Source organism: Triticum urartu, chromosome 2 (assembly GCF_003073215.2).
Source record: "Triticum urartu cultivar G1812 chromosome 2, Tu2.1, whole genome shotgun sequence".
Lineage (NCBI taxonomy): Eukaryota > Viridiplantae > Streptophyta > Magnoliopsida > Poales > Poaceae > Triticum > Triticum urartu.
In genome coordinates, this window is record NC_053023.1 from 713,947,725 (window position 1) to 713,964,984 (window position 17,260).

A 17,260-nucleotide genomic window follows, 5' to 3' on the forward strand; every position below is an offset into this window, starting at 1 on the left:
CCCTCCGGTGGAGCTCCGGAAAAGGCCCCAAGATGGGGTCTCTTGGGTACAGAAGGTCGCGGCGGTGTAAATAGGGTTTCGTGGTGCTCCTGGATGTTTTCGGTGTATATGGATATATATAGGAGGAAGAAGTAGGTCGGTGGAGCTACGAGGGGCCCACGAGGGTGGGGGCGCGCCCAGGGGGGCAGACGCGCCTCCCTGCCTCGTGGACACCTCGTTTCTTTCTTGACGTCTACACCAAGTCCCCTGGATCACGTTTGTTCCAAAAATAACTCTCCCGAAGGTTTCTTTCCGTTTGGATTCCGTTTGATATTCCTTTTCAGCGAAACACTGAAAAAGGCAAAAAAACAACAATTTGCACTGGGCCTTGGCTTAGTAGGTTAGTCCCAAAAATAATATAAAAGTGTATAAATAAGCCCATTAACATCCAAAACAGATAATATAATAGCATGGAATAATAAAAAATTATAGATACATTGAAGACGTATCACAAATCATCAGAGAGCACAACTCTAAATTTGTGACTTGGTTCAAAGATGACATTCTGAATAATCCATTACCAGAGAATGACAATATAAAAACGATCCTCTACGCATTGTGCATGGCCCAATATCCACGTCAAGACTTATGAAGCATATGACATAAATGAACACACATTCTATACCGAGAACATAGACAACAAAGATACTAATTACCAAAACTCGCAGGTGACGATGCAGGCCTTCACCGCTGATACAAACAGGAGATACTACGGGAGGCTCGAAGAAATTTGGGAACTTGACTACTGGGGGGGGGGGGTACCAAGAAGCAATGTTTCGTGGCAGATGGGCAAGGAATGTCATGAAAGAAGACCATGGTTTCATAACCATGTGTATACCCACAAAGACTAACAATGCTGTGAAAAGGAATCAGCGCCCAATATGAGCGGTGGGCATTAGCCGATAAAGTGTCCCAAACTCGACGCCGTAGAAGTCAATGGGAGGAGCAAAACCTTAATCACCTAGCGATAGGAACGGTTCGCGACATCAAATACATTCTCTTGGTCTTTCTCACCCGACCGGAGATTTTTAAATTTGTTTTTTAAAGCATTTGAAAAAATTGAGAGAAAATTAGAGTGCACACCATCCTTTTTTTTTGTAAGAGAGAAGAGTGCACACCAGACTTTATTTTTCGAGAATCACACCATACTTTTCTTAAGAGAGAAGAGTGCACACCATCGGTTTTTTTTTTTTGAAGAGAGAAGAGTGCACACCATCTGGCTTGGCCCGCTAGCATTTCGCCGTTTGAGCCCAAACGATACCTACAAGCCCACTCATGGCCTCATGTGCCCAGGAACCCTAGCCGCCCACCTCCACTCATCTCCCTGGCCCCCGCCGGTCTCGCGCCAGCCCGCCCGCCGCCTCACGCGCTCCTCCCGGAATCGCGCACCGCCGCCGCCATCTCCGCCCTCGACACCAACCCCTTGCTCGCAGCCACAGCGTGAGGCAGGATGAGGAAGCTCAAGTTCCACGAGAAGAAGCTGCTGAAGAAGACCAATTTCCTCCTGTGGAAGCGGGAGGGCGGCCACCGCGAGGCCGCCGTCACGCAGCGCTACAGCCTCGTCGACAGGGACGACTACAAGAAGTACACTCTCTCTCACCCAGTCAATCCCCTCCCACCCTCCTCCCTCTCCTCCTGCCCGTCGGACCCAGTTCGATCTCGCGGCTGGGATGCGCTGAGCGTTTTGATTCAAGAAATCACAGCGTCTGCCGGGCGGTGCCCTGTAACTAATCAGTCTTGTGGTTGTGGTGTCGCTGCAGGTACAACGGGATTTGCTTGATGGCGCAGAAGCTCGTGAACATCATAAAGCAGATGGATCCCAGGGACCCTTTCAGAATAGAGATGACGGACATGCTGATCGATAAGCTGTAAGATGCCGCAGACCCTCGATGCATGTGTGATGCTGTATGCGTTTGTTTGTTTGAAATTTTGACTGCATATTACGAGGACTGTATATCCATCATGCGCCGCAACCCTGTGAGAATGCTCCAGGCTTATCTGCAATTGCCACTTGGATTGTTATATAGTTAGAAATGTGTGAGGCTTTTGATGTGTGCTCTTGTTGTCTATAAATTAAGGACCCTGATAAGTACCGAACGTCATGTATGAGCACATGGCAACTCCGAACATTTTCGACGGCAAGTTTAGTGACGCAAGGATGGCAACTTTAGTTGCCAAGCTTGACAACTTTTGTGCTTCAGTTTATTTTTGACAGAAACTTGCCGTGTGTCACTGGAAATTGTCATCCTTGCGTGACTGCGTGACTGGAATTGCCTTCGAAAAACGTCAGGGCAAGAGTGCCGCGCACCTGATGTGTGGCACTTATCATTTGGGTAAATTAATTGTACTTTTGACATATGTTAGTACCACTTGATTATTTGCCCAGAATGCATAAACCTCTCTGAGATTATCGGCTTCTCATTATAATCATCTGCTTATCTCTGAGCATGCACTCCAGTAAACATGCCGTTATGAAAGCTACAGGGATACCCTGTGCATATCGTGTCGGTTGAGTGAGCCATCTTACTAGAATCATCTAAAGCTATTTCCTTTTGGCTAAATCATGCAGTTCTTGCTTGCCACTTCCACTTGTTCCTTGCTACTTTTACTGGCCTGCTCATTTGTCTAGTCTAAAGAAGTTTTCTTGAATTTCAGGTATAATATGGGTGTAATTCCAACAAAGAAGAGCTTGGTTAAATGCGAGAAACTTTCAGTGAGCGCCTTCGCCAGGTCTCTATCTCTCCCCGGGTTATAATAATGATTTCCTTCGATCGCTGAATAGGGCATTTTATTTGCCATTTAATTTTTGAAAGAAAGCGTTTATTGCTACTAGTAAGCTTGCACGTGCAAATGCACATCTCAGCGACACGTTTGGTTCAATTAGTTTCGCACGGTTCCTGATACTCCCGCTTTCGGAAACGATGGACAACGTTTGTTTCGCCTACTACATACTATTCACTAACCACGTTTTCTGATAAGTCGAAAACAGCCGAACGCCAGGTGATTAGGAAACCAGGCCCAACCGCATGAACCAAACAAAGCTCCTATCTGGTAAAACGAGATCGGAAGCAGCGCTTCCCGAAACCGAAGCCCATTACGTTACCTGACCGTGGACCAAATGCGTCGTTATTATCTCTTTTGGATGCATTAGTACATTTTCACATGGAAGGCATCCAACTAATATCAAAGAGGAATCATAACTGGAGCAATCATTAAAAATTATATGAAACATTAGTTGATGTGTTTTGATATACTTGCATGAAAAAATATAATCCGAACTGACCACATGCATGACTCACGTTTGACACAATATACAAAACTCGGCTCGTTTTTCACACAGCCAATCTTTTCCATCCATAATTCCCAGATCTAATGGCTAAGAATTACACAAAAGAATTGTTCTTAACTACAAACTCCCCATCACAATGTCTCAGGCTCAAGAAAATTTCCGCTCGGCTCCACAGCCATACCCTCTCTGCTGACATTTTCTTTACTCGTAGAGTCTAGTAATTTAAAATGTGTAGTTAGGAGTGGGATGTCAAAGTTTGTTTAAATTGATTTTCCTATCAACAATATAACAGTTTTATGGTAGCAACTCTTCAAAACAAGCGGAAAGAGACTAAAACATCTCGGTCTGCCTATGGTGTAATATTGTATATGTAGCAGAAAGGGCATTACAATTCTCAAGCGTGTACGGTGTGTATAATTCATTGCACTGGAGGCAAAAAGTTCGGTGGTGTATGGTAGAAGGTAGAGTCAGGGCAAAATACAACATTAAGCTTTGCTGTCCATATCAACATTACCGGTCTTCAAAAATTGTGACTGATTTATCAGCATCTCAGATATGTCTGCAGACATGAAACAAAATTTAGTATCAAGCATCATGATAGAAGCACAGCATATCGTACCTGAAGCTCCACAACCACTTGGAAAATCAGTCACCTGAAGTTCTATGGTTATGATAGAAGCACAATGTATCATACCTGAAGCATCATGATCGGTGTTTCCGTTAGGAAAGAGAAACTAAATAAGTAATGGCATGGTATATAGAAGTTAAGGACAAAAAGTAATGCTCTACAACCCCTTGAAAAATCGTGTACCACTATTCATAAACTAAAAAAATGCCGCTGGAAGCATACTACACCTGAAGGTCAAGATGAATGTTCTGACCCTTGGATTCCAGACGGTGAATACTGGAAGAAGTAGCAGGGGATATCATCAATTGCTCAAAATAAGCAGCAAAAAGGCAGCTAGAAAACAATTTCAGATCTTCTCATATCATTGAAGAGAACAAGAGGAATACTGGAATTGCCAGTATCTATTTCATAAACAAACAAAAGAATAATTCGTATCGAAGAATGGAAACCCGTAATGCCATAATGTTTTCCGATTGGTGTTCTACAACCACTTGGTTTGACTTAAGATATGTATTATGAAGATTATCCAATATTTGAAACTGCAAATAGAAATATCAAGGCAAAATCTTTTATATTGTCTCATAAGATACAACTGTGTCATGCATCTTTTTCAACATCCTTGAGTAACCTCTTTGTATTATTATGTAGCAAAGCTCCCTACTTTATATTAGCTTAACAAAACTATTGAAGTTGGCTCATAACATCCAAAGAAATCAAGAAAATAAATAAAAATAATCACATTAAAAGGAGATGAGAAATATTACCTAAAATGATAAAATAATAAATAGATTGACATGAATGGAGAACAATCTAATGGGATCTATGTTTATTTGGCTTGCCTAAAACCCGAATGGTCTACCTTGACATGACTATCGACAGTGAAAGATCATATAACCTTACCAAGTGACACGTCTTTAAACGTCGAGCACCTCCTCAACTGAGAGACACAATGTTTGTTTTGATTGCATAATGCACGTTCTTCATTATATGCAAAGGCTGCGAGGCACAATACTTTGATTGCGTACTGCATATTCAGTAATTAGATGTTGCATTGCATTACCTGGCTGGACTATAATCACTGATCAGAGTTCATAGCGATTTTGAAAGTTTTAAATAGAATGGCTTGACTCTTAGTCTCGATATCTCTACCAGTAGATTACATTACATACATGCTAGAACTTTCAATGCGCAGTCAGATATGAATCATTATCCTTGCTTAAGAGAAAGAAAAGGCAATCAAAGACAGATCATACTAAAAATGAAAAGGAAACACAATGCTATGATTGCTGAAACCATATTCTTCAGTAATCAAATGTGTCCCTACATGCACAGCAATTCAAATATAAGCATGATCAGTGTTCATAACACATTACTGCCATTAGAACGAAGGGTGGATTGCTCATAGTTTGGGAATTGTTCCTCACCTTCAGTCTGAAATTACGCTACAAAATTGTTAAGTATGTCATTTTTTTAATAAAATATGAATTGATCTGAGAAGTTTAGTGACAGATATACCGGTCAATCTTGACCATTGCCATGACAAAGCAAAGATAATTCTTTCTCACAGATGCAAACGGAAGTAATTACAAACATGAAATAAAAGAGAACCAGCAGTAGCTCAAAGAACAATAACAGCACAGACATGTGAACAACCTACAGGCAACACATCCCAAACAGAGGCCAACGCCACACCTTCGGCACGAACTCTAGATGTAAATGAATTTTATCTCGAAACATAAACGAAACAAATGCTCTCATCCGGGGACCAGGCGGCCACGGAGGTCTGCGGCTCGACTGCCTCCTCCTTAACAGTGGGTGCCTCCTCGGAACATATGAACCTAACTTTGCTTCATTGGGAAAATTAGAAATACCTAGACATTACGTGACTATTTGCGGTACCAAATTATCAGTCCAACAAACTTAAAAATTAAAATTGGTGCAATACCCTACATGTTGACAAGACAGTGAAGTCCAATGATTAGCTTCAACATTACTGAATCGTTAAGATTGTAAATGATGGCCTTCTTGCTCATTGTTTCGCTGATTAGAAATCTGCAATAGGACGTAAATAGTTTAACGGAGAAGAAATTTGTTGGAATATATTTGTGAGCTACGGCTGAAAGCTTATCTAGCTAGTTTCGTCGTGCATGCTAGTCTCCAAAAATCAATCAACATGCCTGCTTCCAAGCACTTGTATATGCATGTTGCTATGGACGAAAGCACTTTGGATGTACACCATTCACAAATTACTATCAGAACTAAATCTGTTTGGATCTAAAAATCAACTCTAAAATTAGTGAAGAGACCTCGTGAGGTTAATATTTCACTTATTCAGATTAACTCTAAAAATCAGCTAGATTGATTTGCACAGCAAATTGCAAACAAGTTACCCAGATCAATCAATAGGCGTAGAAGGTTGTGGCCAGATCGATTCATCAGTTTTTTTATGTTCTAGTAGGATGTGGTCAAATAGATTCATCACAAAATAAACTCCATTGCAAAAAGGCACTCAAACCAACAAAAACATGAACGGGACTGAGTCTAATTACTATGTTGTAGCAAATGCACGTGTGAAGCGGACAGGCAGCTAGAGACGATGAGAAGCCGACGAAGACCTATTCAGTTTTTGCTATAACAAAATGCACACATAACAAATTGAAACAATCATTAGCCAGCAAGAAAATACGGAGTCTCTTTTACCCCTAATCTCAAACTATCATAAAAATTGGTACAAACCTGAAACAAATTTTTGCTTCACTTCTTGTAGGCATTATAACAAACACTGGGCAGAAAACATACGGAAGTGATTGCTGTGCTGGTGCCCATGGCGGAGGGTCACAGCAGGCTAGTTGTGCAGATGAATGGCGAAAGTCACACTGGAATCTGCAATTGCGCAATTTCATTCAAATCATGACATGGAATGAATATTGACATCGACACACCATCAACGGACAAAGTACCTTCACAGGGGGACGGGATGGCGTCCTGACATCCGGTTGATTGAGTAGGTCGACGGCTGCAGCATCTAGATGGGCCGTGGAAAGGGGGGACTCTGCTGGCCAACATGCGTGGGTGGCGATGAAGCGGGCAAACAGGGTGGAGCAGTAGGACGAAGGAGGGCCATGGCTGTGGACAAACGGCTCAGGATCTGGCCATCCCATCTCTAGGTGAGATGTCTCCGTCCACCACCACCAGAGGGGCTTGACAAGGAGGGGACGACAGGGTTGGATTGGGAGATGGCGGGGCGCCGCAGAGAGCGACCGGAGTGGGCGGATGGCAGGCTGCGGCCCGGCCACCCTGCAGCGGAGGTGCCGCTCGACCGTCGGGGGCGCCGCAGCCCGGTGAAGTGGCGGCCTTCGGTGGTGAAGCAGCCATGGTGTGTGGTGGGTGGCTCCGGATTAGCGCTCGGGGCGACGGTCGTGCGGGGCTCGTGGCCTTCCCCGCCATCCTCCAGCTCGCGCACCGTAGCCGCGCAGTAGTGGGCGCCTCGGCATCGGCCCTCTTCTCCTCCGCGGTCGGCAGCTGGATGACGAGAGGGCGCGGCGGCAGCTGGGCCTCATCGGATGATGCTTCCTGCGCCTCCGCCCATCTCCCCGACGGCGCCGACGACGGCGAGGAGGAGCGCCCGTAGAAACAGGGCGGCGCCGCGGTGGCGCGCCATGTTCGCTGGTGGCGCGGGCGGGGTCGTTGGAGGGGAAGGGGGCAAAGTGGGGCGTGGGAGCAATGAGTGGGGCGTGCGGAGTGGGTGGTTTCCTTTGGGGAGTGGGCGCAGCGGGAGATGTGGGACGGGACGCACATTGCTAATTGCAATATCGTTTCGTTAACAGCGTTTCGTTGGTGCGCTTTAGAACCATTAGATTACTAATCAGACGGTTAATATTCTAGTTGGATCTGCCTTTTTTTTCCTTTTATAGGATAATGGCATGGTGGGTAATTAAAGTATAAAACGCGTTTAGTACACTTGAGGGATGTAGACCATCAGATTGCAGGTTTCGATGGATAGGATGATTTGGTTCTCCGCCCTCTCGGCCTTTTATAGTGGTAGTAGATGAATCACTCAATGACCTGTGTATGTGTCATATTTCACTTACCATATTGTTTGCTAAACTATTGTAGGCGGAGACTTGCAACAATTATGGTGAAGCTCAAGTTTGCTGAACACCTTAAAGAGGCTGTCACCTACATTGAACAGGGCCATGTGCGTGTAGGCCCAGAGACGGTCACCGATCCTGCCTTCCTTGTGACCAGGAACATGGAGGACTTCATCACCTGGGTGGATTCCTCAAAGATCAAGAAGAAGATCATGGAGTATAATGGTGCATTGGATGATTATGATGCCATGATTTAAGGATATGTCCTGATAGTAGAAATTTTGGGAACATCAGTGATTCAGTGTAGCTACTCCTGTAATATTTTTTAAACCTGAATCTGAGGCTACAATATGTTGAGGTAGTTATCTGTTGCAAAGCTACTTGTGTGATGAAAGCTAAACTGCTATAGAATGCAAATGCCATAATCAGTTCATACTTGTCCCCCTTCCGCTTTCCCTTGCACATGCTGATGCAGTATCATACATAAATTTTGATGTTCAGCTGAATATGTACAATGTGCGTTCTACTCTGCAAGTTGATTGAATTGCTTGTTGCTAACAAATTGAGCTCTGTGGTAAAAGCACGTTGTGTAATTCCCTGCATCTTCCTGTCTATGAATTACTATGGTATATGTAGCTGGACTTCTGATGAATTGCTGATAAGAAGTATCATAAGTTGTGGTGCTGCTCTTTGATGAATGAAGAAGCAAATTTGGACAATAAGCTGGGAACCCAGGAATAAATTAACGCAAAAGACTAGCTAGTTTCTCCTATTTACTGCTTGGTTTTACAACAAGCGTACATGTGTATTGGCTAGGATGGCGGGGATTGCTTAGCTCTCTATGGTTTGAAGATGTACCCCCAGAATTAGCTCCATTTTTGCTTGATGATGCAATTCTTATCACAAGTTAATAAAAGACGTTGCTTGATGTAAAGAAAAGTTATCACGGAGCTGATGAAACAAATCACTGGGAAATTCTTATGTCTGAATTACAGCAAGAGCAGTGTCCTTCTAGCGATATGAAGAAGCAGCCTAGTTTTGTTGTTGTTGATGGAGCCTAAACTCAACTTGGTTTCATTGAACATGAACAGCCATATTGTTTCCTTTTTCTCTGAGTTTTTATGGTATAAATTTTACAATCTGCTGCTGTCATGCATGATGTGAAAACTGAACAACAGCAGGTTCTTGACAGGTGCTCATCTATGTAGTTCGTTGGGTCGTTACCAAATTGAAAGGCCAAATGTTTATTCATCCAAACTGAAAGTAAACAGGTGACGAGTGCAGTCTCATACTTCAACAACAACGAGTGACGTGCTCGCGACCTCAATATAGCATCAGATCTTTATAAACACAATTTAATCATAGCATAACCGCAAGCCTTTTTATACACGAAGCCTTTGTTCTCTCGGCAGCAAATTAATCTTTGCATCATCTTGCTTATGGAGCCCAACCACTGCAGTTGTTTCCCGTGAATGTGCGCATGCACACTGAATCGCTGGTACTCGAGGAGGAAGAACTGGAGGTTGCATTTGGTTCCAACTTGGTAGCAACATACCGTGCTTATTTATTTCCCATGAGAATAGGTACCAATTCCGTTGGATCAAATTCAGGCTCTTTCTCTTCTCCGTCAGCGGGCAGTTCTTGCTCCTCCTATAAGCAAGCGCGGAAATGCAGGCTGCGGAATCGAACAGCAAGAAGAGATTAAAATTCAGATATATTAGGAAAGAGCAACCAAACCGGAGTCTATATGCTAATTATTACCTGCACATTTGTTTCAATGCTGAAAGGTTCCCTTGTGTACAATACGTGCCATTTCTTGTCATCCCAGCAATCACTGTCTGCATAAGCCTCAACATGCTGGATATGGCTAAACTTGTCCCACTCGCTGCCAGATTTTCCTGCGGCCATGAAACCAAGTATCTCCAGACCGCAATCCACCAGCAAATGGCTTGGATTTACAGTTTGAAGGTACAAGGGGAGTCCCATCTTGTTGGGCGAGAGTCGGAATCTTTCACCGTAGCCGGGAACTGTCAGCACAAGTCTCCGTAGTGCACTCATTTCCTCTAGTGAGGTGAGCTCGGGGCAAGACTTGATCTCAAGCTTTTGCAATTCAGGGAAATTGGAGATACTAATCAGCTTGGGTAAGTCATACAGGTCGAGCTCAACAACAGAAGCAAAGTTCTCTAGCGAATGGAGACGCCACATGCTCCACAAGGTTAACTTTTTCAAAGCCTTTGCATGTGAGGCAAGACCGGGAGGGATACACTTCAAATTACACCTTGTGAAAGTAAGCTCAACCAAGACTGGCATAGCTTGCACTTCCTCCTCCCACTCCCACTCCTCCAATTCCACGAATTCTAATAAATCCATCTCACGCAGCCTCGGAAATGCAGTCACCATGTGGGATGAAGGATAGCAACGGTGGCTTTGGGGGCGCACAAATTCTGGCCCAATGCACTTGATCGCTGGAGCACGGTTGACTTGCAGGTAGTCCAGCAATGGGAGCTGACATAATCCATCAGGAAGTTGGATGCAACAAGCCAAATCTTCCATCACTAGTGTCCTCAAGCTATCGAGGCGCATTGTTGCTGTCGACATCATCCATCTTGGCAGCTGGCGCCCGATATATCCTTCAACGGAAATAATTTCTATGCACGGAGGAGGAGATAGCTCATTAAACACCTCCTCAATCACTCCTTGATTATTCTTACATGCAATGCTGGATAATAAGCGCATCCTAGAAAGATGCACTTTTTGATCAAGCCTAACCTTTGTGACAAATGAAGCATCAGATACATTCCCCAGGCCCACTAATCCAATGCCCCTAAGCTGGGAAAGAGGTCCAAGCTCTTCCAAGCTACACCAATCACCATCCATGTGTACTTGGAAACCAGATAGTGTCCTCAAATTTGTTAGAGCATGGAAACCCCTAGGAATACTATATATACCTGTGCCTTCAAGTTGAAGATATCTTAGTTCCGTTAACTTCACAATGCTATCAGGAAGTTTCACAAGATTCTCACAACCTTCAAGACTAATGTGTTGTAAGAACTTCATTTTGTGAATGTTCTCTGGCAAGCAATCTATATCAGCGCATCTATCCATTGACAAATACCTCAAGTGTTTGAGATGATATAGAGATTCAACCATTGTGGCGAACTCTGCAGACTCTACGTGTAGAGTCCGCAGACTTGAAAAGGTAACCAAGGAATCACCAGACTGAACCTTGAAGTTTCCAATTAACATTAACGATCTTAGAGATATTTGCTCTTGTAAACTTCTCCACTCAAATTCATCCGATTCCAATCCATTAGTCTCTATAGACAACCGGAAAAACTTTTGCAAATGAAGTTTACTATTAACAGTTTCTCCATTATGAGCTACTAGTGCTTCATTTCTTGTCATGAATTGAGCAAATGAACGAATAACATCATGCATCTTGCAAACATAGTGACTGGCATATGATGTATCCGACTCTATAAGGTTCCTCAACCTCAACTCTGTATGGTACTCAGTTCCTATTTCTTCCAATATATCCGAGTTTCCATGAACAAATCCTTCACCAATCCACATGTTGATGAATTGTGTATCATCTAAAATCATCTTTTTAGGCTTAAGGGAGAAGTGCAGAAAGCATTGCTTTAAACAAGGGGACAAGTCCTCATAGCTAAGATATATGGCATGATTTAGCTCTTCTGGCATTTGAGATATTGACCATACAGCATCATTCAATACCTTCTCCCAATCACGTCGGGTTTTTTCCTTATGGCATAGGAGTCCTCCCATCACTTTTATGGCAAGTGGTAACCCATCACATTTTTCTACAATTTGCATTCCAATATCCTTCAGCATATCCACTGCAGGTTCGCTTTTCTTGGTCATGAGTACCTTCAAACAATTGAGAATTAATACGGTACACACATTAATTGAGTACCTATAGTCCAGTCTACTAGATAAATTAAGTTGTCAGTAAGTGTAGAATAATCCATTCATTAATACAGTAATTAGTTTGATGCTTTGCTCATGAAGGCATCTGGATGGATCGATGTCCATGTCTTTCTATTTGACACACGAATTATCTAATTACCTAGCTAGTTACTCTCAACACAATCTACGAATCAGACATAAACAATAAGCCAACAAGCATATGCATGTGTCTCAGTAGTCTAGAATGACCAATTAGCGCACATACTCCCTCCGTCCGAAAAAGCTTGTCCCTCAAATGGATGTATATAGCACCAAATTAGTGCTGGATACATTCATTTGAAAAACAAGCTTGGGACAAGTTTTTTCGGATGGAGGGAGTACCATTTAAAGGCAGTGCTTACAACATGTGGTGATGATCAATATAAAAGTACGTCAGTTTTATAGTTGTGGATCGTAGTGCGTACAAGCAGTTGGTGTGGACGCTTGGTCTATGTGTCTATTCATAACGAGCACTAGTGTACTAGTAGTAATGTTAATGAAACAACAGTGGTCATATAGAATGACGCACCAAAAAGATGAAGCACGTACTTAAGGCAGCAAGCACGGAGAGTACAACAAAAAATATTGCCACTTCCCGTGTTAATAGAGATGCAAATTGGAACATAAAGGGTACCCTCCGACCCTCCTAGGTTCAACTAAATAAACTAAATTTTCAGAATTCACATCATTTTTGAAAATGTAATTCATTTGGTTGAACTAAGGAGGGCTGGAGGGTACCCTAAAGGTACCAAATTTGCACCCCTACGTGTCAATAAATGAACATATTACTTGAGATAGGATGGAGGCTACCAGTAGTTATGTACTCACTTGCTTCGTGAGCAATGACCAGCCATCTTTGGGCCCTAATTTGTTGATGCGGTGGTATGGATTTACTGCTTTCATTCCTCGGGCAACAGTTTCATGTCTTGTGGTGACGAGGACTCGGCTACCCGGGGCACTGTGGCTAATGGGAGCCCTAAGCAAGTTGGTCCATTCATAGGTGCCCCACATGTCATCCAACACAAGAAATAGCTTCTTATCTTTGATAGCACTCGCAAGAGCCGGCACAAGCAAAGTTTTGTCTTGAGATCCACCCCCAGGTCCTGGCAAATTTCCTTCGGCGGTAGTGATGGCTGTCCTCAATAAGTCAACCTCGCTGAATTCTTGTGTAATACTTAACCATATTTTCTTGGTGAACTTGCCTTGTATTGCTTCGTCGTTAAAGACTTTCTTGCTAAGGGTGGTCTTACCAATCCCGCCAACACCAACGATGGCGAACACCATGATGCTTTCACTCGTGTCAACTTCCTTCGTGAGCAGCTGAACAAGTGATCTCGTGTCATCTTCAATCTTCTCCCCAACCACGCCCGACCGCTCCAACAAAGGATTAGTCTTGCGGTCAATACCATGAGGCCGATTTGTCTTCTGGTCCTGGTAGACTTCGAGCTTGATGAAATTGAAACTACGACCCCTCTTGCTGATGTTATCCAACTCCTTGTTCAGTGCCTTGATGCGGCTGCCGATGTCGTGTGCATGGAGAGGATTTTGCATGCATGAGAACAAGGGGTTAAGACACCCTATGTCCTTGGATGGACTTTGCTCCATGGCCTTGAGCTGACACAGATCGATGATGTCGGTAGCGTGGTACATGGCATGCTTCAGTTCCTCCACCCACCCCCGGACACTCTCGTCAGTGATGTTTCTTCTATCGGCGTCAGCAAGGAAATTCTTGAGGTCCCCAAGCTTGATGGTCAGATCGGCGATCGCGCTGGAGATCCCGATCAGCATGGCCACCTCTTCTCTAGCCATGTCGGCGAGCATCTTGGTCACGTAAGATGCCAAGGCATTCAGAACCCCTGTCATTAGTTGCTTGAGCTGCTGCTGAAAACATGTAGTCGAACAAAATTAGCCTTGTACACCAACAACCCCATGCTAAAAGATTGGTTCATTGTCACCACAGAAAAATAAGGGGATAATCTAGAGACAAGGAAAAATTTAATGGACAAAGGGGCTTGCAAACAAGAAGACAAACGCTATGCACACAAAATCTGACCAAGAATGAGTATCACAGTGGTCACTCAAAATAAAACCAAACAGTTTAGATAAAGAAGTAATAATCTACAATGATACTCCACAAGGCTAGAATTGTCTAGTTGAGCTGATATTAATTATCATGAATCAATTGGAGAGAGCAGAGCTTAGAGCAACTAGCTCGTAGAACAGCAGAGGATGGGGGCATGGGGCTTTCAGCTTTGCATATACGGTGGGATTTAGGTACAAGATATGTTTGAAAGATAGATTTTTTTTTTTTGAGAAACAGCCAAGCTTTATATTGGTCAAAATTTCACAAAGAGAGGGAGATGAAAGAACATGCGCATGATTAGAAAAATAAATAAATATAGATGGGCCTGGCTATGGCTCAGTCAGCTGACTCATGTACATTGATTTTGGCCTGTTTGGTCACCCCCACCCAAACAAGATAAACACATCACTTCCTCGTTTGGGAGCTGAAGAATTCCAAACATCAGCCAAACTCCAAGAAAGTACCGAAGCAAAAAAATAAATAAATAATAATAACTGATGAATGGAGCAAAAAGCAAACGGAATTCGCTGAAATGGCATTTGGGTTCCAGATTGCTACAAACAGAAGTGCCTAACAGAAAAGAGGACACGGTTTTGTCATTTATCAACTAGCTGCAGAAAAGGAGTGCGGAGAAATATCTCTAGGAACTAGCCGGGACAAATCACACAAATTTGTTGAAACAAGAGTTTCAGATTGATGCTTTTTTTTTCTTCTTCTGATTTTTCTAACAGGAGGAGGTGTAGGGGTACGTGTTAGCTGTGTGAATCTAAGTCCCTCTAGTAGATCATCACATCAAAAGCAAGACTCCATGGTACGGATGGCCCTCTCCTAATAACAAATAGAAAGGTATTTTGGGTGGATGTTGGCACAAGTTACGAAAGGGTGTTGACTGTCGAGCTCTAAAAACCAGAGAGCTGAAACCTGAACATCACAGGATCACAGCAGAGCAGAGCACCACAGAGATCGTCGTGCATGAGCGTAGTAATTCCGCGCAAAATAATCACGAGGCAAAATAAACAAGTCCGGAGTCGCACTCAGTCGCAGTACCACAAATCAGGGGCAGCCGTAAAAACGCAGCAGGAGTTGGAGGGCACATCTGAAAACGTCGTCGGGTCACTTGCTGCTCCTATTTTGGTCGATTCGAAAGCTAGCACGCCTCTACCAGCACCCCACTCCCCCCTCCCCCGCTCATAGATGGGGTATGGGACAAATTTGCTACTACCAGTAGTAGAACCCTAGAAATTTCACGGCATGTATGCGGATTGGGCGCGAACAGGAAGAAAACATGGCCGCTGACCGCTGTTCTTCAGTCGGCTGGGTGACTCACCCGCTTCGCAGGGCCCGAAGAAGCGGGCGACGCGTCGCCGTGGCTGGGGATATCGACGCCGGTGACTTGCGTCGAAGCCGCTCTTCCCCTCCGCTCTCTTCTCCGCTCCCTCCCTGCCTGTCTCTGTTTCAAAAGGCGCTCCAGGCCAAATGTGGTGTCAAACTCACTTTTCGTCCATTTTGACACCCGTGCCCTCCATTGCCTAGCCGGTGTCATAAAAAAAAATCTAAGGAGCAAGTACTAGCTGCTCTCATGCCCACTTTCAGCGTTGCAATAAAATATATTATAAATTTTATTATGTTTGGGGTGCTTCGTACTTTTGATGAATCTTGATCTATTTTCTTAACGAAAACTGTAAAGAGTTAATTACACAAAACCACAACTTCAGGTTAACTTATAACACTTTACCACAACTTTTGAGTTTTTAAATAAAAAACCACAACTTCAAGTCAATTTATAACACTTTACCACAACTTTTGAGTTTCTTTAACACAAAACCACAACTTCTGAACTAATTCTCAACATTGAGCCCAAATCTATCGATCAACTTCTTTTAATAGCCAATCTGATTGATTGGGCCCACATGTTAGGACCTAAGTTGGAAAAAGGTGGCATGTGTGCATCTCCTATGTGGCCTACCATTTCCTCCTCTTGCCATCCCTTACCGGCGCTATCAACTCCACCGACGCATTGAGCAGGGAGCTGGTTGTTGGTGGGGTGGTCGAAATTCTGCGACAGGATGATCACTCCGAGCATCCTTGAAGGTGAGGTTCCTAGTGTCGCAAAGCCGCACCCGTCCGGACTATGGCATGGTCAGGCGGGGCACGCGAACTAGACAGAGAGGTCTTGGGGAGCTGCAGGTGAACGCATCGTCGAGGATACGATGATGTCGTATGCAGACTGCTATGTTACACATATCCAGTCAGCGCCACGTAAGAGGGAACTTGCTACCTAGAGCCTGACATGTGGGCCAAATCATTCAGATTGGCTATTAAAGTAGTTGACCGATAGATTTTGGCTCAATGTTGAGAATTAGTTCAGAAGTTATGGCTTTGTATTAAAAAACTCAAAAGTTGCGGTAAAGTGTTATAAGTTGCTCCGAAGTTGTGGTTTTGTGTTAAAAAACTCAAACGTTGTGGTAAAGTGTTATAAGTTATCCTGAAGTTGTGGTTTTGTGTAATTAACTCAACTGTAAAGGATCGAGGGGATGGACGAGAACTATGGTTGTATTTTTTTTTTGCGAGAAGACTGATTGTCTAATACAGTACTATTTTTTTTTATAAAAAACATGCCCCGTTTGCAATTAATTTTTCAAAACCTGAATCCGAGAGACCGAGACTACAATATGTTGAGGTAGTTTATAATCTGCTGCAAAGCTACTTGGGTGATGAAAGCTAAACTGCCATAGCATGCAAATGCCTAATCAGTTCATACTTATCCCATCCTGTTTGGCATTGCACATGCTGATATACAGTACTGTATCATGCCAATTGTGATATTGAGTGTAATGTGTACAGCATGTATTCTGCTCTCTGCAAGTTGATTCAATTAACCATGCTGCTAAGCATTTGACCTACATGATACTACCACTCTGCTATTTCCCTGCGTCTTCCTGCCTACTCCCTCCGTCTTGAATTAGTTCACGCTCAAGCGGATGTATCTAAGCGTATTCCGTATGGAGGAAGTATTGTATGCATCATACTATGGTATTGACTTTATAATGGAACAAATATTTCGCATCAATTTGTCCAGTTTCAGTCTTGGGATCTTGATTTCAGTTTGAGATGTCATGAAACACACAATTAATTTGAGATATGACTCGTATGCCTTATGCCTA

At 43.5% G+C, this 17,260-nt stretch overlaps 1 protein-coding gene and 1 pseudogene across 1 annotated transcript; one reads left to right on the forward strand and one right to left on the reverse strand.

The window, feature by feature from the left end:
- Nucleotides 1-1,314: 1,314 nt before the first annotated feature.
- Nucleotides 1,315-8,484, forward strand: LOC125540047 (U3 small nucleolar ribonucleoprotein protein IMP3). The gene is made up of 4 exons (XM_048703618.1): nucleotides 1,315-1,623; nucleotides 1,800-1,907; nucleotides 2,695-2,769; nucleotides 8,073-8,484. The coding sequence occupies exons 1-4, from the start codon at nucleotides 1,490-1,492 to the stop codon at nucleotides 8,302-8,304; spliced, it is 549 nt and encodes a 182-aa protein (XP_048559575.1). The 5' UTR covers nucleotides 1,315-1,489; the 3' UTR covers nucleotides 8,305-8,484.
- A 791-nt stretch (nucleotides 8,485-9,275) lies between these two features.
- On the reverse strand, nucleotides 9,276-15,595 carry LOC125540048 (annotated as a pseudogene).
- Nucleotides 15,596-17,260: the final 1,665 nt, after the last annotated feature.